General features: G+C 39.4%; 1 protein-coding gene and 1 long non-coding RNA gene across 4 annotated transcripts in view; one reads left to right on the top strand and one right to left on the bottom strand.

The window, feature by feature from the left end:
* The window catches only part of BICD1 (BICD cargo adaptor 1), a 136579-nt gene that overhangs the window by 51217 nt on the left and 60445 nt on the right, over positions 1 to 24917 (top strand). For all 3 annotated transcript variants that reach the window (XM_058191577.1, XM_058191579.1, XM_058191578.1), the window contains exons 3-4: positions 17698 to 17850; positions 23502 to 23939. In XM_058191577.1, the coding sequence (XP_058047560.1) occupies positions 17698 to 17850; positions 23502 to 23939 (591 nt within the window). The remainder of the gene's footprint in view (positions 1 to 17697; positions 17851 to 23501; positions 23940 to 24917) is intronic.
* LOC131202507 (uncharacterized) overlaps positions 15429 to 24917 on the bottom strand; it is a 74307-nt gene continuing 64818 nt past the window's right edge. Inside the window, exon 3 of the long non-coding RNA XR_009156162.1 lies at positions 15429 to 15591. This is a non-coding gene — a long non-coding RNA (uncharacterized LOC131202507). The remainder of the gene's footprint in view (positions 15592 to 24917) is intronic.

The following is a 24917-nucleotide window of genomic DNA, read 5'->3' as shown; positions in this document are numbered from 1 at the left end:
CCTGCAGTCATGTAACTGTATTTTGGGCACCTGTCTTGTGGCCTGCATTTATAGTTTGACACATCCTGTGGTTGTCAGGGTTCCAAGGAACACCCCCAATAAAATAAAGCTCTGAGGCTTGAGGTTCCTCAAAGTTCCAATTTATTAGAGATGTCATGTTGGCACATCTAGGAAAACCCAAATCTGAAAGCTTCCAGGTTTTCCACACCCAGTTGACAGTTTACATCCCTGCCCCACACCCACAAGTTCATCACATTGTCCAATCAACTCTTCACGCTCAACTGGATACAATCTTCAGGCAGTCTCCATCAGTTGCAGGATGTCCTTGAATACGGAATGTTGTTATGACTAACTTTCTACCGTTCCAACAACAACCCCCTGCCAACTTCCCCACCTAAAATATGTGGCAGTTAAGAAGCAAAAAAGAAAATTGCCTTCCAAAACTGACATTGGTCACAGGATGACGATCTATGATGTTTTTGCAGAAGTTTGGTGTATATGGTAAAAAATGCACCATAGCAAACAATGGATTTGCATAAGACCATGGATTTGGCTTTACAGATGTAGTGATTTGATAAAGGTCAAAAAATTGTAATCAAGTAATTTCAATGCTGCTTGTAATTTTTCCTATACATAAATGTTTCCATATATAACCGTTTTTCAAACATCCCTTATTGTCTTCTTGTTGTCACACAGATAATTTTGCTTTTAAATCTACAGACAATAAATTGGAGAAGGACCAGAAACTAATTAATTTCTTGCTTTTAAATGACCTAAATTTTCGTTGTACATAAAATGAATGGGTCAGATAAGCTAAAGCTGTCCAAAGGAGCTAGGTTTAATTAATTATTATAAAATGATGTGAAGGCTAAAGTACCCAGTTTGGACAAAATGAGAACTTCTGGTGTGATTAAACTTGGAAGTAAATTCTTCAATCTTTTTTTTCCAATTTTTGCTTAGAGGTTTCTTGGTATTTTTCCATAACAGTAAATCATGTTTAAAACTGGCATTTAAGAATGCCTCTAATAGATAAGATTATAAGAATTCCTTTGGCCTGGCCCACAAAAGACAACATTTCAGGTTACACACAAAACAACTATATTTTTTGAGGAAGGCTACAAATATAGAGAGGAAAGTGATATCCATGGTGGCTGGTACTGACAGCGTACTCCTAAAAATTTGGACATTACATCCTGTCATTAAACTGTCTAGCCTCTTGGATTTATCTAGTTCTCTTTTAAAACCATTTAAATTTACGACCAGCAGCATTTCTGCTGGCAGCAAATTCCACAGTTAACTATGTGTAGTATTTCTTTCATTCATCCTGAATCTCCCCATATGTAGTGTTAATTGATGGTTTTGAATTCCAACATTTGTAGGAGACATAAATTTCTGTTTATTCACAGTGCGTGGTTTTATCTGTGAAAAGACATTATTCAGAGATATTTTGTAGAAGGAGGAAAAACAGTAGTTGGTAATCATGGAAAAACACAAATAAAAGCAATGTTGAAGAAATTGTCCAACGTTTTTTGTTAATTACCATAGGTGGAGGAATCATCCAATTAAAATACTGCCTGACCTTATTGGGGCTTAAAAGTAAGAAACATCTCAATCCTAATAAAATAACCAGAACCAATTTTATAAGGATTTCTATTTATCTTCTGATAATCTTATCTGCATGAAGCAGATCTGGCCTCATGTCCTAATTACACCCAGAGTAGGCTACAGCAGGGGTCCCCAACCTGTGGGTTGTGGCTGTGAGGAGTGGGCTGTGAGGAGTTTGCAACTGGGCTGTGGAAACGGCCGGAGAGCACATGCGCATGCATGCGCATTCTCACTTCCGCCAGCAGCGGGCGAGCCCGTGTGTGCGCGCTCTGTTTGCGGGAGCAGCAGGTGGACATAAACACCACTTGTGCAAATGAAGCCCTGCATGCGTACCCTTGGTGACAATTTGCACGAACAATCCCTCCCCCCTCCGCACCAGTGCACAAAGCCAGAAATGTTGGGGAACTCTGAGCTACAGTTCTGAAACTTTGTTTAAAAGGCTTCCTACTAGGTTAAGTTTCAGATGTTCCAACCACTTACAAAATACCAGTTATATGATATTGCTCAGTTTAGTCACTGCCCTATCCTCTCAAAACTACATTCAAAATATTAAGTTTTAAAACTCTAGATTAAGTAAGCACTAAATTATTTGAATGAGCACCTATGATTAAGGCATCAAGATAGAAACTGGGAGACGGGGAGTTCTAGTCCCATCTTAGGCACAAAGCCAACTGGGGGATCTTAGGCTAGTCACTTTCTTTCACTCCTAGGAAGGGGACATTGGCAAACCACATCTGAAAACTCTTGCCAAAAATACTTCAGGGACTTATCCAGGCAGCTTCCAAGAATTGGACACAACCGAACAGAAGATAAAAGTACAAACTGCGCTGTTAGTGAACTATTAAAAAATTATGAAAGTAACTTTACTTGCTTGCATTGATAACATACAATGAAGTATGAAGTTCATAACATTTTTAGTGATGATCTGTGTCTTCTGGAATCTTCTCTGATTCTTATCACTTTCAGTTTTCAAGTTTGGCCTTTGAAGACTTTTTTAAAAGAGAATATCAGTCCATTAAGTTGATGTTGGAAGAAATATCCATCTGGTTCAGTTCCAAGCTGGGAGAAAGGAACTGGAGACAAAATGGAGGCTGGAGGCTGATTGGAAAGAGGGTCCATTTATTCATGAAACAGAAGTACATGGGTGGTTCTGGGTAGCTGACCACATGGAGTTGAGAGTGAGGTGTTTTTATACCTTCTCTTGGGCTTTGCACTTGAAATTCTTGTTCCTGTGCAAGAACATGTATTCTATTGGCTCCTTGTCAGACTCCCATGGTGTCGTAAGGCTGGCTCTGTAGGTTGTCTGAACTAAATTTGGTTGAAGTTTGGACTCTGGTGCAATGTCCTTAGAGATTGTGCAATGTAGCGACCTCTTCTGCTAGTGGGTTAATCCTATTATGTCCTGGAGGGTCATGTCTTAATCCCTTCACCCTGGAGCTGAAGGTCTTTTGTTTTGTAGATAGGCTGGCCCAATCTTTCTCAATGGGCACAAACATCTGCTGGGGGCGGGAGATTGAGTCTGCTTTCTGTCTTTTAAGAAAAAACATGTTTTTCCACTTCTCATCCAGGGAAATAGAATATTCTGCCTTTTAATATTTCTCAAAATATTGCATTCTTCTAGAAGAGGGGTGGGTGCTAACCTTCTACACTGAGTTTGTTTTTTGATTTTTTTAATGGAATGTTTTAAACATTATGTTTTTTATTATCACTATGCTGCTGATTTCAATATTGTGTTAAGTGTAATTTTTTTTACAATCAAATTGGCTTTAGATAATTTTATTTTACAAATTAAATGATAAATCGGTTTTCCTAAATTGAAAATATAGATTTAATCTTGCCTGTTCTTTTTGCTACCTTTATGTCATTTTATTGAAGAGAAAATAATCATCTGAAAAGACATACAATGGAGATCACGCTATGCATTATAATGAATGCCTTTACTTATCTACTTGTTTCCCTGGAAGTTAATTCTGAACATTAATTCTCTTTTTGACTAAAATCCCAAACCTCATTATTAGTGCAAACAAGTTCTTGGCTCTGGTTTTCTGATTTAATGGGTTCTTCTGTGACTTGCCCTACTAGTCTTAGGAGAAAAGGAGAATATAGAAAGGAGGTGACAGTAACTTTAATTGCATTATTCTGTGCTAGGCAAGCTATTTATTTTTAGTAATTCTCAACAGCCAAACCTGTCAGCATTCAGGAAGGGGATACAAAGGTTATTTGGAGGTCAAACAGCAGTATGACTCTTTCATTGTAATGGTCAAACCCACTGTTAAGCTTTAGGATTGTGTGTGTTTGGTTCTTTTATCTGATCAGTACTTTAAATATTTCAGATATGTAGGAACAATTGTTTATCTTTAATTGCAACTTGCCTATGTGCTTCTTTAATCAAAGAAATAATACTGAATGGGCATCATTGAATTGTTTTGTTAATCTTATCTTATAAATAGGCATGTTCTTCCTTGAGGCCAACATATTACCGTATTTTTCAGACTGTAAGATGCTCCGGACTATAAGACCCACTACCTCTTGGGGAGGAAAACAAGGAAAAAAAATCTGCCTCTGCCTCCCAGCATCCATCCCATATTCATCTGGCCCATTTGCCACCGCCGCTGCGGCCCATTCTAGAACAGCTGATCGGCACCGCACCAACTCCCCTCTCCCCCATGCCGCAATATTCGCTGTATAAGACGCACAGACATTCCCACCCACTTTTTTGGGGAGGGGGAAGTGCATCTTATACTCTGAAAAATACAGTACATGTGTTCTTTTCAATAATACGTTAATTGTTCATTTGATTTTTTTAAAAAAATATTATTGTTTGTCACACAATCAGCCGGATGTTCAGACTGGATTTGGCATTTTTGTCCACCTATCGAGTCCTTCCCAAGGACCTGGGATAGGCATTATTATTATTTTTATTATACACTACAGTGTGAAATCACAGCTGCCAGTTCTTTGGCAGCTGATGTTGGCCTTCATTTTCATCAAAGTCTTCCCCAAAATCTAGAATATTGTAATGTATCGGTCTGTCTGTTCGGATCGAAGTGTTGGCCCAACCCAAGACTGTTTCTGTTACTTGGCACAGTATGCCAACGAATTAACACAGGATAGAGAAAAGTAGCGTTTAAACACTTTATTTCTGCATAGAGCCAAATGTCACACTCGGGACTAAAGTCCAAATCAAATGTGCCAAAATACAGCCTGGTACAGACTTTTATACTGTTTTGAAATAGAACAATTTTATTGGCACCTATAAGCAGGTTCCTTATACAATTGCTCACTAAAATCCTACTGCCCATAATATGTGTAAGGGTGCATTTCGTTAATTAAGCTCTCCATCTCTGGATATGCTTTTTAATTTGTTAATAATAAAAGTTTATTGCACTTCCAGACTCGTGCCCAGATGTCATTAATCACAGTTTAAGCTAAATGTCACCTTACCTTCCTGTATCCCAGTAACGGGCCCACTTGCAAAGTTTTTAAGCAAGATAGCAAGACTTGCATTCCTCTAGCTATGCAAGATTGTATCTCCTTATCTTAACCAACAGTTCTAGCTTGTGGTCTCCACTCGTGAGCAGCTGAGTTTATCTAATCTTAACAGCTAATCTTAAGAAAATTTATCACGGGCACAAACAGAATAAATAATACAGAATAGTTTTAACTGCAGTGGATTCATGACTTATTTATTATTTATTTATTTATTTTATTTGTCAACAAATACAAGAAAACAAGTAACAGAGTAGACACAGACATGGACACATGAAAATTTTTGGCACAAAAAAAAGGATGTAAATTGGCAAAACATAGCCATAAACACATAGAATGATTACATATCATTGGGAACAGTAGGACAGGGACGGTAGGCATGCTGGTGCGCTTATGCACCCCCCCGTTAGGGACTTCTTAAGAAACATGAAAGGTCCACGGTAGACAGTTTATGGTAAAAGGTATGGGGATTAGCGAGACTAACAACAGGATCAGGTAGATTGTTCCAGACGTTTACTACTCTATTGCAAAAGTCATATTTCCTACAATTAAGATTAGAGCGAATTACATTGAGTTTAAATCTATTGATGGCCCATTATTATTATTATTATTGTTATTGTTATTATTATTATTCAACCATTATTATGGTTGAAATTAAAGTATTCATTTACAGATAGAACATTTTGGTAAATAATCTTATGAACTAAGCATAGGTCAAAAAGTAGATTACGTAGTTTGAGGCTTTCTAGACCTAAGATTTCAAGCCCTTTATAATTTGTTTATAGGTTAATAGATTTAATCTTGTGAATTATGCACCAAGACTTTATCAGTTTGTATTTGGAAATATTTTAATCTGCTCATTTTCATTTGTCGAGATGAGTGTCGAGACCCATCTTGTTGAGGCTGTTTGGGATAGTTTTGACCCTGTGACTCCCGAGGACATGGACAGGTTGCTGGGAAGGTTGAATGCCACCACATGTTTACTGGACACGTGCCCCTCCTGGTTGGTGCTGGCCACGCAGGAGGTGACACGAGGCTGGCTCCGGGGGATTACAAATGCTTCTTTGCAGGAGGGGGTCTTTCCCGCTGCCTTGAAAGAGGCGGTGGTGAGACCTCTCCTCAAGAAGCCTTCCCTGGACCCAGCTGTTTTAGGAAATTACCGTCCAGTCTCCAATCTTCGCTTCACGGCGAAGGTTGTAGAGAGTGCGGTGGCATGTCAGCTACCCCAGTACCTGGATGAAACTGTCTATCTAGACCCGTTCCAGTCCGGCTTTCGGCCCGGATACAGTACTGAGACAGCTTTGGTCGCATTGGTGGATGATCTCTGGAGGGCCAGGGATAAGGGTTACTCCTCTGCCCTGGTCCTATTAGACCTCTCAGCGGCTTTCGATACCATCGACCATGGTATCCTGCTGCGCCGGTTGGAGGGTCTGGGAGTGGGAGGCACCGTTTACCAGTGGTTCTCCTCCTACCTCTCTGACCGCAGACGGTGTTGACAGGGGGGCAGAGATCGACTCTGAGGTGCCTAACGTGTGGGGTGCCGCAGGGATCGATTCTCTCGCCCCTCCTGTTCAACATCTATATGAAGCCGCTGGGTGAGATCATCAGTGGTTTTGGGGTGAGGTACCAACTGTACGCTGATGACACGCAGCTGTACTTTTCCACCCCAGGCCACCCCAACGAAGCTATCGAAGTACTGTCCTGGTGTTTGGAAGCCGTATGGGTCTGGATGGGGAGGAACAGGCTCAAGCTTAATCCCTTCAAGACGGAGTGGCTGTGGATGCCGGCACCCCGGTACAGTCAGCCTCAGATGCGGCTGTCTGTTGGGGGCGAGTCATTGGCTCCGATGGAAAGGGTACGCAACTTGGGTGTGCTCCTGGATGGGCGGTTGTCCTTTGAAGACCATTTGACGACCGTCTTCAGGAGAGCTTTTTATCAGGTTCGCCTGATCCGCCAGTTGCGTCCCTTCCTGGACCGGGATGCCCTATGCACGGTCACTCACGCTCTCGTTACCTCTTGCTTGGACTATTGCAATGCTCTCTTCATGGGGCTCCCCTTGAAGAGCATCCGGAGACTCCAGTTAGTCCAGAATGCAGCTGCGCAGGTTATTTAGGGAGCAGTTCGGAGCTCCCATGTAACACCTATCCTGCGCAGACTGCACTGGCTGCCTGTTGTCTTCCAGGTGCGCTTCAAGGTATTAGTTACTACCTTTAAAACGCTCCATGGCTTAGGACTGGGATACCTACAGGACTGTCTACTGCCATCTTCTATCTCCCAGCGACCGGTGCATTCTCACAGAGAGGGACTCCTTAGGGTGCCGTCAGCCAAGCAATGTCGACTGGCAGCCCTCAGGGGGAGGGCCTTCTCTGTGGGGGCTCCTACCCTGTGGAACGAACTTCCCCCTGGACTTCGACAACTATCCGACCTTAGGACCTTTCGCCGTGAACTTAAAACCTATTTATTCTGCCTTGCTGGACTGGCTTGATTTTTTAAAATTTTAATTTGATTTTATGGGTTTTAAATTTTTGTAAATTTTATAGGGTGTTATTGTATTTTAAATTTGGCCAATTGAATAAGTTTTTTAAGGGTTCTTAGTATTGAATTTTTCAATGACAATGGTGTTCAAGAGATGCTCCAATTGTTTTGGGATTGCACCCAAGGTACCTATTATTATTATTTGAAATTAATTGGTTGCTTAATTCTAATATTTTAACAACATTAGTCCATGAGCTCTAGGTGAATAATAAAAATATAATATAAAATTCCAATGTAATAGTATACTCTGTAACAAAATGTTAATGACGCAAACATTATTTTAGCTGCTTAATTGTCTAAAAGTCCTTTTAGAAAATCTAAGTTTAACATGTTCTCCAAAAAGCCTTAAGAGTGAGGGTCAAGGTCGTTATAGAACTCATCAAGTTAGTAAAGATTTTCTTAATGACATATTTGGATCATAGCCAGTTTTAATAACATGGTTTCAAGGAGAAAATACATTCTTTAAATAGATGAGTGACAGGTTGTTACTCCAAGAAATCACATTACAAAATGTAAAAAAGTATTTTTTTAAAAAAAAAAATACAACTTCAGGAATGTCAGAAAAAAAACATATACTAAAACTTTTATGAAAGGGATTCTTATGAAGTTTGCAATCATTCAGAAGAAAGACCATAACAGACATAAATTACAATTAGAATAATAAAAAAGAAGAATTAGAACAAATTCATAAAACTAATCCAAAGTCCAAAGACAGGTTCTGAGAGAACTGAATAAACAGCAATTAGATTTATTAAAAATGGAAGAACTCCAAAAGAAGATAAAATGCATCATTTTGAGTATGCAAATCAGGAAAAATGGTGTATCGAATTAGAAAAGAAAAGGAAAAAAGGCAATAATAGTAATAAAGAAAGGGAACAAACTGTTACATATGAAATTGGAAATCTTGGAAAACTTGTAGAATTAAGAAGAAAAACCCAAGGTCAATATTGACAAAGAAGGTTTGTGTGTGTGTGTGTGTGTGTGTGTGTGTATCTATCTATATCTATCTATATATCTATATATCTATATATCTATATATATTTATATATTTGATGATTCAGTTTCCAAGAATTTAGTGAAACAACATAAACACTGTTGTCTTCTGGGTGCGCTTCAAGGTGTTAGTTACTACCTTTAAAGCGCTTCATGGCTTAGGACCGGGATACCTACGGGACCGTCTACTGCCAACGTCTATCTCCCAACGACCGGTACGCTCTCACAGAGAGGGGCTCCTCAGGGTGCCGTCAGCCAAGCAATGCCGGCTGGCGGCCCCCAGGGGGAGGGCCTTCTCTGTGGGGGCTCCTACCCTATGGAACGAGCTTCCCCCTGGACTTCTACAAATACCTGACCTTAGGACCTTCCGCCGCGAACTTAAAACCTACCTATTTCGTCTTGCTGGACTCGCTTAAATTTTAAATTATCAAATTGATTTTATGGGTTTTAATTTTTTTGTAAATTTTAGAGGGTAATATTTTATCTATAAGTAGCCATATCGAATAGGTTTTTTAAGGGTTGTTTTTAGTTTTGTATTGTTGTTTTCTTTCTGTATTTTATTCCTGGCTGTACACCGCCCTGAGTCCTTCGGGAGAAGGGCGGTCTATAAATAAAAATATTCTATTCTATATTCTATTCTAAAATCCAGGAGACTAAAGAAGCAATAAAAAAAAAGAAATAAAACCGACAAAGCTGTAGATGCAAATGAACTGACAACCCAATATTAAAAAAACATTTTGTTTCTCATCCAAGAAGCTTTTTCAGTTCTGGCTGACTAGTGAGGGAATTGAAGGTTTTATATTCTTTGCAATCATAGAGTAGAATAGAATTTTTTATTGGCCAAGTGTGATTGGACACACAAGGAATTTGTCTTGGTGCATATGCTCTCAGTATACATAAAAGAAAAGATACCTTCATCAAGAATCATAAGGTACAACACTTAATGATAGTCATGGGGTACAAATAAGCAATCAGGAAACAATATAAATCGTAAGGATACAAGCAACAAAGTTACAGTCGTACAGTCATAAGTGGAAGGAGATGGGTGATGGTAATGATGAGAAGATTAATAGTAGTGCAGATTTAGTAAATAGTTTGACAGTGTTGAGGGAATTATTTGTTTAGCAGACTGATGGCGTTCGGGAAGAAACTGTTCTTGTGTCTAATTGTTCTGGTGCGCGTCGTTTTGAGGGTAGAAACAGTTTGTGTCCAGGTTATGAGGGGTCTGTAAATATTTTCACAGCCCTCTTTGTGACTCGTGCAATATGCAGGTCCTCAATGGAAGGCAGGTTGGTAGCAATTGTTTTTTCTGCAGTTCTCAGTTATCTGAGATTTTGAAAGAGGAGTAAAAGAAGCCATCTGTGTTAAAATTGCCCTTTCACAACAGAGGGGGAATAATATGATAGTACCTATTTCCTGTTTGCAAAGTAGTCCTTTCAACAGCTCCAAGAAGGTCCCACACCCATTTGCACTCTGATTCCGGTGACTCTGGGGAGACGGATAACTCCCCAAGTGACCTCAATGATTCTCAGAGTGCTAATGACCAGATGACTCCAAAGAATATAAATCTATTCCCCACCAGTCAGGTAGAACTGAAGACGTTTCTTGGATGAGAAGTGTAACAGTAACAGAGTTGGATGGGACCTTGGAGGTCATCTAGTCCAACCCCCTGCTCATTCAGGAGACCTGTACTAGGGATTTGAATCACTGAACTGCTGACTTTTATGATCGATAAGCTCAGTGTCTTAGCCACTGAGCCACCTAGTCAGGCAAGTGAACCAATCATGAAAATGCACATCATTATAAACCAATCATTAAGAGCAGCATTGTGTATACATCATAGTGACATAGTTCAAAGTAGTCTAGGACTTTTATTAGTAACATTCCTCCTTATTTAAAAAAAAATCTTACCTGGATTGTTATGTATTGAAAATATATAGTTGTGTTAAGCTCTGCTAAAGTGAAACTAACCTTTAGATGACCCTAACTGTTAAGTCCAACTGTTTTGGAGGGAAACTGAGAACATTTATATTTGGGCCAGCTTTTTCAACGATTATGATTGGTTAAGGCCCTGTGTGCCTAGAATATAAATTACAGGCATTTGCCTGCTGTTCTTCAGTTCCAGTTTTGAGTCAATAAATGCTGTTGTAGCTATGCTGGTCTGCTTCTTGCCTACTGAAGCCCACTACACAATATGGATCTTGTCCATCTCCTTAATGGTCAAGCATTTCTGAGCAGGAAGATAATTCTGGCCTGGCTTAAATTGTTGTTATCCTTGCCAAACCAAGCAGTTCATACCAATAGATACAAGATGTCATGGCCATAACAAATAGTCAATCAGTACATAAATAAAATTGAGCTAAATGAAGTTTAACCCAGACTTACAGTAAAGCAGTGGTGGGTTTCAATTTTTTTTACTACTGGTTCTGTGGGCGTGGCTTGGTGGGCGTGGCATGGCATGGCATGGCTTGGTGGACGAGGCTTGGTGGGCATGGCAGGGGAAGGATGCTGTAAAATCTCCATTCCCTCCCCACTGCAGGGGAAGGTTACTGCAAAATCCTCATTTCCTCCCAATCAGCTGGGACTCGGGAGGCAGAGAATAGGTGGGAGCGGGGCTAGTCAGAGGTGGTATTTACCGGTTCTCCAGAGTATTCAAAATTTCTGCTACCGGTTCTCCAAAACTGGTCAGAACCTGCTGAAACCTACTTCTGCAGTAAAGGTAGTGTTGACACGGAGGATAATGGTCTTAAATAACCACTTGTACTAAGTAAGGCCATAACTAACTGATTCCTATGACACAATGAGACAAGTAAGCATGATCTGCTATCTTATGACATCAACAAGCAGTGTTTCACAAAAGAATATTAGCAGTGGGATCTGAGTAGGCAAACAGCATATCCTTGTGAACGCAAAAGACTGACAAAAATGGCAGTGGGACAAAGTTAATCTGGGCAGGTAACTTGTTGGGATCCAAAGGATTTTGCAAGCCCTACACCCAAAAATCAGGCCTGGTAGGCATGTGTTTATAATGCATTAGCAAACAGATTAATAATAGAAATGGGGATGAGAAGTGAGCAACACATGGCTGGCAAGACCTTCCCTGCTGATTTGGCAGACACACAAGGAACAGTTGGGGAAGGATTTGCTAAACAAAAAGAGTTGATGGAAGCCTCAGGCTATTTCTCCAACTGTACACCCAATTACAACAGAAGCAAGAACAAATGTGTTAAATAATGCTTAGACAAAGAGAATTCTCTATCTAGAGTGAGCACTCTGCTTTTTTTTTTTTATAGTGACTCTTTAAGAAGACTATAATCAAAACATCCCCAGGCAGTTTGAGTTGTCAGCTGACCAGAATGAACCATGAACTGCTTCTTAGAAAAGTAGCTCTAACTTTTGACAATGGCATGCACAGTCAATATCTTGCTATGTAGTGGATGGGAGTAGTGTCAACAAACAAAAAAGTTTATTTTGATTACTTGTGGAAACATGTCTTCCAGGTTATCCCTGTATGGTATTGATTTTTTTAAAAAAATCTTTTAAAAAAATTGCTTTCTCTACATTGGGTGTAGAGTTGTTCTTTAAATCTGTAGAATAAAAGGTAAAGTATTAGTTTGGTATTCTAAAATAACTAATGGCAGTGTTGCACATGAGGTAAAATGTAGGGTTTTTTCCTCTCTTGTTGCCATTTATGAAACTGTTCAGAACGACTCACTAGACATATTTGATAATATGCGCATGCATATATGTGTTCCTGAGGCAGACGTAGTACTGAAAAAGGAAATTCTACACATTTATTTATTCAGAAAATTTATATGGCTGCCCAACTCATTCATGGTAGCGCCAGGTGGCTTACAAAAATAAAACCCCAATACAAAAGCCAATAATCCCCCTCTGGCAACAACAATCAAACCAGCCACTTGGTGGTTCTGTATTTCCCTGCGGTGTCCAGGCCTGTTGGCAGAACCATGTCTTCAAGGCCTTTAAAAAGAGGATCAAAGTGAGAGCCAACGTTATTTCCACAGCATTGATGTTCCTGTTGTGGCCCACCAGCTGCCAGCAGGGCTGGCAGCAGACTTGGGCGATGAGGAGGTTGGGGAGGAACCTGGGCCAGTTCTGGAGTCTGGGGAAGGCTCTGACACAGAGATAGAGCCAGGGCCGTCCAACATTTCCCAGCCACCAGAGAGGCAGCTGCCTTTGGAGGCTGATATGAGTGAGGAGGAAGAACAGCTGGGACCTGTTCCAGATGCACATATGCGCAGAGCTGTTAAGAGAGGATGAGGAGTCGACTTGGGAAGCAAAGCACATGTGGATGCTGGATGGCGCTTTCCTGGCTGGGGAATAAATAGAAGGAAAGAGGAGTGGTTGTCATAGAAGACAACAGTTCATATTTCTGAAGATTTTTCTCATTGTGTTTCATAACAGAGATTGCTTGCCAGAACTTAATTTGCAGTCTCTTGGCTGGGAGCTCATGCGCAAGGAACTGATAAGTTCTGTTACTGCAGTTAACTCTTTGAAGGACTCTTGCCTGGACTTTTGTGAATGCCATTAATTCACAAGAAGTAAATAAAGAGGGGTTTTTCGTGACCAGGAGTCTGTTTCTTGCTTCTGCTAAGGCTGGGTCAGAACAGTTCCACAGAGAGAGAGCCCCCAAAGAGAAGGTCCATCCAGAACATTCAGGCTGACAGGGTCTGCAGCATGCCTCCTCTGTGGGCATGGGTTGGGCAGGCCAATCCCATTGGGATGAGAAGTATTTGATCCACGTTCATATTCTTTATCCTCTCACTTCTTGTTCCACAGCATACAGTTCTTTATCATGCTATTGTCCCTGCATTTAACTTGCAAGCCTAGCCTATCATACTAATGACTAGAAAATTCCCGTCAACCTAAGCTGCCTGCCTTGATGACTAGGCTGGAGCCAAGTAGCAAAGTGACCCGCTTCTCCTTTCTTCAGTCATCTCTTTAAAATATGTAGAATAGAATAGAATAGAATAGAGTAAAGTAATAGAATAGAATAGAATAGAATAGAATAGAGTGAAGTAGAATAGAATAGAATAGAATAGAATAGAATAGAATAGAATAGAATAGAATAGAATAGAATTGAATTGAATTGAATTGAATTGAATTGAATTGAATTCTTTATTGGCCAAGTCTGATCGGACACACAAGAAATTTGTCTTTGGTGCATATGCTCTCAGTGTACATAAAAAGACAAGATACACTCGTCAAGAATCACAAGGCACAACACCCAGTGACAGTCATAAGGTACAATAAGCAATCAAATCATACTAGGAAATAATCAATATCAATATAAATTGCAAGGATACAAGCAATAAAGTTACAGTCATGCAGTCACAAGTGGGAGGAGATGGACATGTAATTTTATGTTAAATGCTTTTACTGAATTATACATTTTAAAGATTAGGTGATCTTTTCCTTGAAGTTGCAGTCACGTTAGTTAAGTGATATTTAAAAAGAAAATTCTTTCATTTTTCATCTTTGAATTTTCTTGGTTCATGTACAAGAAATTTTGCTACTCTGTCTTTTAGCGTAACAAAATACTGGAACAGGTGACCTTGACTCAACAGTTTTTCTTTCCGTTCTATTCAATTTCTCTTGAAGAGATGTTTGGAATATCTTGCTGTGGTTTAGTCTACCGCTGTGCAGACACAACTGTGGAGGTGTGGGAAGAAAATCAAGCCTTCCCTGTCAAAATCAAAGTGTTTCCCTCCTTTTTCAGACAAGGGTGCCTCACACTCATTTCCAGGAAAAAAGGGTTGTTGTACAAAAGCAACAAAAGACAACAAACAGTGACAAAGAGTTTGAAATTGGCCAAAGAAAGCAGTTCATTCAGGTAAAATAGCCAGAGATTCTTCCCATTATTAAACAGAATCTCATTTCTTTCTTGAAATTGGCCATTGCTTTTTATAATGCTAATCAATGGAGAGGGAAATTAGCAAAAAAATAAAAATAAAATAAAGCTCAGCAGGGTAACTGACCTTAGAGGTTACCTGATCTAGAGTGCCCCCTTTTGGAGAGCTGATCAATTACACTTTTAAAGCATTCCTAACAAGAAAAATACAGCAGCAGCCGCATGTTATGCAGGCTTGGACAAGACTTACAAGGAAAGGAGAATGGAGGGAAAAATCATGATCAGATGAAAGAATGTCCTGTTGAATTGCTGAGTTCATGAACGATTGCCATCTCTGCCAAGTGCGATTTCCGGCCTCATTATGCATAAAAGGTTGTGCCTTTGTATTCCTCTTTGGAAACTATCCAAAGAGAGAGTCTGTGCATTCTTGGCTCCTGGGAACCACTGCTGGCCAATAAGTTAATCAAACCGAGTTGAATTGACACATTTTTCTATCACACCTGGAGGGGATGGTGGGGTCTGCCAATAGGTATGACATTCCAGCTGAAGCTGAGCCCTGTTGCACCTTCCTTTGCTTTCTTTCCCTTGTTCCCAGGGTACTATAGGAAGTTAGCACCCACCCCTCTCCTAGAAGAATGAAATATTTTGGGAGATATTAAAAAGGCAGAATATATTTCCCTGGATGAGAAATGGAGAAATATTTTTTAAAGACAAAGCAGCTCTCACTTTCCTGCCTCCCCCGCACCTCTTTGTCAATGGACCATCATCTGCAACACAATAAGACCCATCTAGCAACAGAAACTCACCACATGGCACCTGGGATGATTACATCAGCCAGCAAGGCTAGCTAAGACCTCCACCCCCGGGAGTCTGACAACCAATCAGGATACCAATCAAGTTCAAAGCTCAGAGAAGGCATAAAACCAAGGCACGCTCAGCATCTCAACCCTTTTCTGTTCAGGAACTCAAACCATGTGATCCTGTCCACCATTAAACCGTCTTTCCAAACAGTCTCCATGTTTCCAGTGTCTTTTTCCCCACTTGGAACTGAACCCAGAAGGATATTTCTTCCAACAGTACCCAACGTGTAAAGTTCCCTGATGGGGAGGAAAAACCAAAATGTATTTTTACTTTACAGTAAATTAATAATCATGGTCATTCAATTTATAGAACAGGTTTTGTTTAATTGAAGTAGCATTGCTGATAATAACGCTGAAAAGTAGGTCAGTATTATTTATTGGAAGAGATGGGTATCACATAATACCTGCCAAAAGCTGTAACTCTATCGCTTTATATAGTCGCGAAGTCAAGTGGAAATGATGTGGCTACAGTATCTTTGGCGGTTTGGTGTACAGGCAGTCTTCGACATACAACCACAGTTAAACCTCACATTTCTGTTTCTAAGTGAGACATTTGTTAAGTGAATTTTGCCCCATTTTATGATCTTTCTCGTCACTGTTGTTAATTGCTCCAGTTGTTAAGTTAGGAAAGCAGTTGTAAAGTGAATCTGGCTTCCCCACTGACTTTGCTTGTCAGAAGGTTGCAAAAGGGGATCCTTGTAGAGTAGATGGCCATGACCAAGCTGGCATCCTGACCCATCTCATAATTCTATTAGAATAGAATTTAGAATTTTTTTTAAATTTTTTTTTATTGGCCAAGTGTGATTGGACACACAAGGAATTTGTCTTGGTGCATATGCTCTCAGTGTACATAAAAGAAAAGATACGTTCATCAAGGTACAACATTTACAACACAATTGATGATCAATATATCAATATAAATCATAAGGATTGCCAGCAACAAGTTATAGTCATACAGTCATAAGTGGAAAGAGATTGGTGATGGGAACTATGAAACGATTAATAGTAGTGCAGATTCAGTAAATAGTCTGACAGTGTTGATGGAATTATTTGTTTAGCAGAGTGATGGCCTTCGAGAAAAAACTGTTCTTGTGTCTAGTTGTTCTGGTGTGCAGTGCTCTATAGCGTCGTTTTGAGGGTAGGAGTTGAAACAGTTTATGTCCAGGATGCTAGGGATCTGCAAATATTTTCACGGCCCTCTTCTTGATTCGTGCAGTATACAGGTCCTCAATGGAAGGCAGGTTGGTAGCAATTATTTTTTCTGCAGTTCTAATTATCCTCTGAAGTCTGTGTTTTTCTTGTTGGGTTGCAGAACCGAACCAGACAGTTATAGAGGTGCAAATGACAGACTCAATTATTAAATTAAATTATCAAATATTAAAACTTGCTTCAGTAATAGGTCAAGAGATTATGGGACACCACCCTTGACGCTCCACTGCACATCAGCATAATAACTATATTTTTAGCTGTTTCGTTCCTCTTTCCTACATACTCTATACTTTTGGTCATGCCTAGGTGGTCTGGAAGAGGGTTCAGCCAAAGTTCATGTCTCACATCTGTGACAACCGCCCTTCCCATCACGCTATATGACTTTTCCCTACGTACCATGTTATACAAATGTTTCATGTATAAAAGAGGAAGAATAAAAATGTGTGAACACGCTTGCTCGCACGCTTGCAACCATCTCAAGTCTCGTATGCAATTATTGAAACCCAGCAGATCATATGATCCGTGGAAGACTGCAACCATCATAAATATGAACTAGTTGCTAAGCAGGTGCCTGAATTTTGATCATGTATGTGTCCATGGGATACTGCAATGGTTGTAAGATGAAAAGTGGTCATACGTCATTTTTTTCAGTGCTGTTGTAACTTTGAATGGTCATTAAACGAATAGTTGTTAATCAAGGACTATCTGCATTGATTAAGCACCAGGCTAAAAACCAGGAGACCATGAAACCTTGGGTAGAAAGCCAGCTGGAGGCCTTGGGCCACTTACTCTCAGCCATAGGAAGGATAAACCACTTCCAAAAATATTGCCAAAAAAAAATTTAGGGATTTGTTTGCCTTGAAATTTTGCTACCAAATTGTAACAGGAAATCAAAAATTATTCATGCCATGACTACATATCTGTGTTCAAGGGAAAAATTAAACGTACAGCTATTTTCCTCATGTGATATATCACTGATTTAATTCCGTGAAATAATAAATAGCAGCAATGGAAACGGTATTTTGATTACGTATTTGAAACAGATTTTGATTGTGTCTTTTTTGTTTCTTTCTTTCTTTGAATGGTTGAATGGCAATGAAAAACTAATGCGTGGAATTGTTTTCTGTTTTTCAGAACAATGAAATGGCAGAGCTGCAGAGAATTAGGATGAAAGATGAAATCCGAGAGTATAAATTTAGGGAGGCGCGGCTTCTTCAGGATTATACTGAACTTGAAGAAGAAAACATTACTTTGCAAAAGCTGGTTTCTACACTGAAGCAGAATCAGGTGAGCAGAAGTGGAATTTTCAATAAAAGATTTAAAAAGTAGTAATGTCAAATTCTCAGATGCAGCATATGTATCCTATTACAAACAGAGGTGCTGTTTCAGGAAAATTTCTAGCATTCAGTAACTAGTGTAGAACAAAAATACCCATGTGCCACCATTGCCATCCATTTCACAGGCAAAAGCCTCTCATAAACCTAACAAGCCCACATATGAACTTATAAAAAACCCACTTAAAGCCCTTTCATCCTATGTAGGCTAAAACTGACAAAGTGCCTCTCCCCAGGCAGCCAACCCGCAAATCATGTAGCAAAATCTTCTTGGAAATAGAGAAATCTCTTCATCACAATACTAAACCTCACCCCTTCACTCTAATCCGAGACCCCAGATTAAGGTAATCTGAGAGAAAACATTTCCTCACTATCAGACTTCACACATCCTCAGGGCAAACAATTCAACTGACCTATCTGAATAAAACTACCCTTCTCTTCAAGCAGCTGCCCAGCATATTTATTTTGGACCCACTTAGATCTGAACCCAGAACTTTCTGACACTATGTTGACCCTTAAAAACATACTTGATAAGACTAAAATAGGTTTGTAAAACATTATTTACAATTGATGCAGACAGTACATTGAATCGTACAAAGCATAATTCTGCATCTTACTACAACACCAATATAGTTCGATATTACATGAGATTAGCATGGTCATCAAGTACTATATTTTTCGGAGTATAAGACACACCTTAGTTTTTGGGGAGGAAAATAAGAAAAAAGCTGATTGGCAGGTAAATCGGCCTCCCCGAATACCCCCCAATCAGCTGTTCCCAGAGGTGAATTTTAGTAACAGGTTCCTTGGTTGTGAGCTCTGTGCCTTGCTTTTTTTTGCTTTTTTTTTCTGCCTCTGAAACTTCTGAAACTCCATTTCAGAAAAAAACTTTTTTTTCTGCCTCTGAAAGCCTCCGAAACAGCTTCAGAAAAAAAGCCTCTGAAGCTCTATTTGGGGGCTTCTTTTCTGAAGCTTTGTTTCTGATCCTTTTTTCAACCTCTGAAACCTCCATTTGAGAAGCTGGGCAGGGCTACATTAGGAGTATAAGACACACCCAGATTTTCACCCTCTTTTTGGGGGGTGTATACCAAAATATATAGTATATACATATCTATCTATCTATCTATCTATCTATCTATCTATCTATCTATCTATCTATCTATCTATCTATCTATCTATCTATCTATCTATCTATCTATCTATCTATCTATCTATCTATCTATCTATCTATCTATCTATCTATCTATCTATCTATCTATCTATCTATCTATCTATCTACACACACACACATGGAATAAGCACCCCCAGGATGTATATGTACATAGAGATGACTTTTTAACTCAGATAAATCAGAAAACAATATTTAAAGTATCTTTAAAGTCATTTCAAAGTAGAAAAGAACAAAAGGAATTTTGTTGTAATTCATTGATAGGTTAAAGCACGGGTGTCAAACTCAATCACATCACGTGACATATCGTGACTTTTTTGCCTTTGCGGAGCCGGGGTGGGCATGGCCTTTGTGTGACGCATCCGCTCTGCGGGCTCCCAGTTATCCCTGTTATTGAGAAAGATCAGCTGAGTCAGAGACTAGGGCATAAGAGGGAATGACATCATTTGATTTTGCAAATAACAATAAAGCAAATTACAGGAGAATTCTGATCTATTGCATATGACGTCCACTGCATGGAGGTATAGTTAGGTTTTGCAGTGTATACTGAAGCACAATTAATTAATATATATTATAAGAATACTTACCATCACTTCGGATCAGTGCAATGAAACCTTGATTTCAGTAACAATTTGAGACGAGAGAATGTTCATTGTTCCCAAATGCCCATTAAATACAGAAGTACTGTATGCCATTTCTGCAGTTGTCATTATGCAAATAATACAATTTTAATTATTTTAGAAGCCAAGAACATGCTGAAGTGATTTGAAATATTCAGTTATAACATATACAGCAAGGACACCTACCACTCATACATATGAACACAACTTTTCTAAAGGAAGGAACTACTAAAAGGGAAGTAAGAAGAAGAAAATAAAACCTTTATTTTCCACATAGTAGACCAAAGGGCTTTAAGAAAGGGCTTTTAGACTTCTATACCGCTCTATGATGCTTTAAAGCTCTCTCTAAGCGGTTTACAGAGTCAGCATATTTTCCCCAACAACCTGGTTCCTCATTTTAACGACCTCAGAAGGATGGAAGGCTGAGTCAACCTTGAGCCGATCAGGATCAAACTGCTGGCAATTGGGAGAATTAGCCTGCAATACTGGATTCTAACAAGGAGTGGGCTTCAAAAATTTTAGCAAGGGGTTCTCTGCTCAGTTGCTGGGTGGGTGTGGCCTAGTCAACCTCCTGCACCACTGTGGGGAGGGCGTTTTTTCCCTTCCTGGGCTCTGGAGGCTTTCCTCGAGCCTCTGACAGGGTGAAAACAGCCTCCCCAGGCTCCTGGAGCCCTCTTCCAGCCTTCCTGAACTTCTGGTAGGCCCGTTTTTCACCCTCTCTGGGCCTCCATGCACGCCCTGCACTTACCTGCATCCAAAACAGGCCTGGAAGGGGCAGGTCAAGGTGGGAGGGGCCAGCCAGGAGTGGGATTTGGAGGGTTCCCCGAATTGCACAGAATCTTAGCTAGAGGTTCTCCCGAACCCCTGCGAACCCCCAGCAACCCACCTCTGATTCTAACTACTGCTCTTTATGCATTCATTTTTTATATTTTTAAAATATAAAATCTTTCCATCTTTCATTCATCTTTTATATTTTTCTCAGTTACAGTTGCCCCTAGTAATCCTGACTGCTTATATTCTCGCACTTTGTTCTGGCCTTGTTTCTTTCTCTCTGTTTGATATGTTTAGTTTCTTTTTCAAGGAAATAAAACAATAACTGCTTTTGTTTATTTGTACTGGTTATGCAATTCATATTACACAAATGTTTTCTTCAATTTCTGTTATCAGTCCTGAAGGGTGCTAATTGAGGTTACATTTGCATTCTTCAACTGTTTTATCTTTCCTCTTTCTCCTTTCCTTCCTTTTGGCTCAGCCAGTCTCAGAAAACACATAAAATAAATCATGTAGGGAACAGAATGAAAAAAATAAACATACTGTGTAGAGAATGGAGAAAAACTAAATTACTAAGACTTGATGACAATTTGATGGCAGGTAACCAATTTATCAAATGCAGAGAATACAAAAGCAAGGGCTGTTCTGCTATAAAGAATCAAGAGGCAAAGTCAAAATTAGGCAGCATTGTAGTTAAAATGCAAGACAGCAAACAACAAAGAGAAGTGAGCATTTGTCCTTATGCCAGAAAAGAGATTAGGAACTCTCAGCAAGCATTTTTTGCAGGGACCATCCCTGAATATACACTTCTTATGCAAGGATCATCTTGGTATATACTGGTCGTCCTTTTAAAAATCTGTAATTTAAGCTTTGGCCTGAACAGCACAATTAGAAGCACTTGAACTATTTGTTTTTTAAAATGTCTTCCTACTGAATGTGATGGGTATACGTCAGGGGTGAAATCTAAAAATTTTCCCTACTGGTTCTGTGGGCCTGGCTTAATTGGTGGGTGTGGCTTGGTGGTCAGATGACTGGGTGGGCATAGCCAATAACAATAAATAATAAAAATAATAAGCAAAGTATACAAAACAATAAGAGGTACCAAAAACCAACTTTCACACTTTACACACACACAACACAACACAACACACACAATGTAAAAACAGCTGCATCTCACCCAAAATGGCCCCTGCAACAAGCAGGAACCTCACACAGCCACAAAAACCTCAAAAACCAACTTTCACACTTTACACATACACACAACACAACACAACACAACACAACAGACTCACAGTGTTTGTGTAGTTAGAGTGAAACACTACAGAAACACAGAAATCTCAGAAATCTCTTTAAAAATATTGGCACTGGTCTACTAATTGCCTTTTTTTGGGAGCACACCGGTCTACCTTCTTTAAAAATAGAGGCACTGGTCTACTAGCTGCCTACAGTGCTGATCAGCTATAGTGTGGCCCTTTGAAGCACCACGGCAGTCATTTAAGGCTGTTTGCAGCTATATCACCACCTAGTCCTAGAGCTTCAGGGACAGAGAAGAGGAACAGCGAGGCGTGGACGGGGAGGGGGGTAGGGATTTTTGCTACTGGTTCTCCGAACTACCCACCCCATCGCTACCGGATCGTGTGATCTGGTCCGAACCAGGAGCATTTCACCCCTGGTATACGTAAAGGTCAGTTCATTTTACTGAGAAGTATGCACCATGAAATGGGCTTGGTAATGTTCATTTTGGTGATGGGAAAGTGCAAATCTCAATTGAATTGAATTTTAAATGGTAAATTTTTATTAATTTTAAATGGGGTTTTTAGAGTAAGGTAATTTTTTAAATCCTCAGGCTAATTTAATAAGTTTTTTAAATTGCATTTTAATTGTATTTTGTATTGCAAATAAATAAAATAAATAAAAATAAAATAAAATTATTTTATTATTTTTTATTTTATTTATTTATTTATTAATCACATTTATATACCGCCCTATCTCCCGAAGGACTCAGGGCGGTTCACAGGCAAGTAAAAACATATAAATACAAATTAAAAAAACAATTAAATAACAATTAAATAAAGATTATTCTTACAAGTTATGCTTTATTAGATAAAATATAGTGTATAGAATTGTCATATATTAGTGGAGATAAAATTTAGCACCAGAATTGCCATATATTAGCAGAGATAAAATGTAACACAATATCAGAGTTGGAAGGTACCTTGGAGATCTTCTAGTTCAACCTCAAGCAGGAGACCCTATACCAAAGGTTCCCCAACCTCCAAGCCACAGACCGATATCAGTCCGTGGGCTGTTAGGAACTGCCTCACAGAGCTTCAGGTGGATGGCCAGCGATTGAGGGAAGCTTCATCTGTAGTTGCAGCCACTCCCTACTGTTAGCATCATCACATCAGCTCTAACTCAGATCATCAGACATTATATTCTCATAGGAGTGCAAACCCTATTGTAAACTGCTCACACAAGTGATCTAGGTTGAGTGTTCATCCTCCACCATCACCACCACCACCCAGTCCATAGAAAAATTGCCTTCCACAAAACTGATCACTGGTGCCAAAAGGTTGGGGATCTCTGCCCTATAACATTCCAGATGAGAGGCTGTCCAGTCTCTTCTTAAAAGTTCCAATAATGGAGCACTCTCAACTTCTGGAAACAAGCCATTCCACTGGTTAATTGTTCTCATTGTTAGGAAATTTCTTCTTAGTTCTAGGTTGCTTCTCTCCTTGATTAGTTTCTTGTCTTGCTTTCTCGTGCTTTGGAAAATAAATTGACACCCCTAATTCTACTATTACATTTTAAGTCTGCTAATAGATGGCAATTCTGTTTTGATACAGTTGTTAATTATTCGTAGAGATAAAATATAACAGTAGAATTACCAGGACTTCATGACGCTAAATTTATTCGATTTGTAATATTTCCTTTGCTTACAATGCCTCATTTATAGACTTTTATTTGAAGAGAAGTGGCAAATGGCAGATTGTGTATAAATCCAACTTTTAGCATTATGAATCTTCTTTATTTTATTTAATTCAGGTTGAATATGAAGGCTTGAAACATGAGATAAAACGATTTGAGGAAGAGACGGTGTTGCTTAATAGTCAGCTAGAAGACGCCATCCGGTTGAAGGAGATCGCAGAACATCAGCTAGAGGAGGCCTTGGAGACGTTAAAGAATGAAAGGGAGCAGAAGAACAATCTGAGGAAGGAACTGTCTCAGTATATCAATTTAAATGATAGCATGTATAATAATCACATTAATATCTCAGTAGACGGATTAAAGTTTGGAGAAGATGGGAATGAACCTAATAATGATGACAAGATGAATGGACATATTCATGGACCTCACATGAAACTGAATGGGGATTTTCGGACTCCCAGCGTTAGGAAAGGAGAATCTTTGCACCCGGTCTCTGATCTCTTCAGTGAGCTGAACATCTCTGAAATGCAGAAACTGAAGCAGCAGCTCATGCAGGTAACATGGAAGATTCATCTTACTTACAAATGTTCATATGGTGTGGAAAGATACCAAAAGCATTTATTTCTCTGAGAAAAATTATTTGAAAAAAAGAAGTAAACATGCCTTTAAAAAGACTATTGCTTCTCCACTTCAAATATACTATATCTTAACAACATTTTTTTTCTTGTTTTGTGTATTTTTCACTTTGGGGTCCTTAGTGGTCCCTGAGATTAATGGTTTTCTTGCAGACATTTCATTACAAACTAGGTAACATCATCAGTCCTGATGACCTTACCTAGTTTTTTAATGAAACGTGAGCAAGAAAACCACCAAGCTCAGAGACCGCTAAGGACCCCATAGTTCAACCATCAGCTACACATATTCTCTTCTATCAATTGTTCACTTTCTTAGTCAGATTCAGTTTGGAATTCTATTGCCATTTTACTTCTTTTTGTAGCCCACCTAACATAAAAATAATCCTGCTTCATTGAGCTAAGATCCACCTAAGCCTAGCAATTGCTTTTCATAATGGCCAGTAGAGAGATCACGAGCTGGAGTCGGAGACATTCCTTCTCCCACACTTATTCCTTGCAGCTGATATTTAGAGGCAAGTTGTTCCCAATTGAAGAGGCGCCAAGAGCTGCTCGCACTGCCTCACTCTGCAGTAGTTGTAGCTTCCGAAATGTTCTTCAAGAGAAACCCCATGTAGACCACATTGAAACAGTCCAAGCGTGAGATGATGGGGGTTTGAGTGACTAAGCATGTATTAAAGTTGGTCATTTTATTGGTATTAGAATAGAATAGAATAGAATAGAATAGAATAGAATAGAATAGAATTTTTATTGGCCAAATGTGATTGGACACACAAGGAATTTGTCTTGGTGCATATGCTCTCAGTGTACATAAAAGAAAAGATGCCTTCATCAAGGTACAACACTTACAACACTTAATGATAGTCATAGGTCTAATAAGCATAGTCCAATAAGCAATCAG

Source organism: Ahaetulla prasina, chromosome 7 (assembly GCF_028640845.1).
Source record: "Ahaetulla prasina isolate Xishuangbanna chromosome 7, ASM2864084v1, whole genome shotgun sequence".
NCBI lineage: Eukaryota > Metazoa > Chordata > Lepidosauria > Squamata > Colubridae > Ahaetulla > Ahaetulla prasina.
Note: the sequence above shows the minus strand (reverse complement) of the source record. Positions and strands in the feature narration are given on the sequence as shown.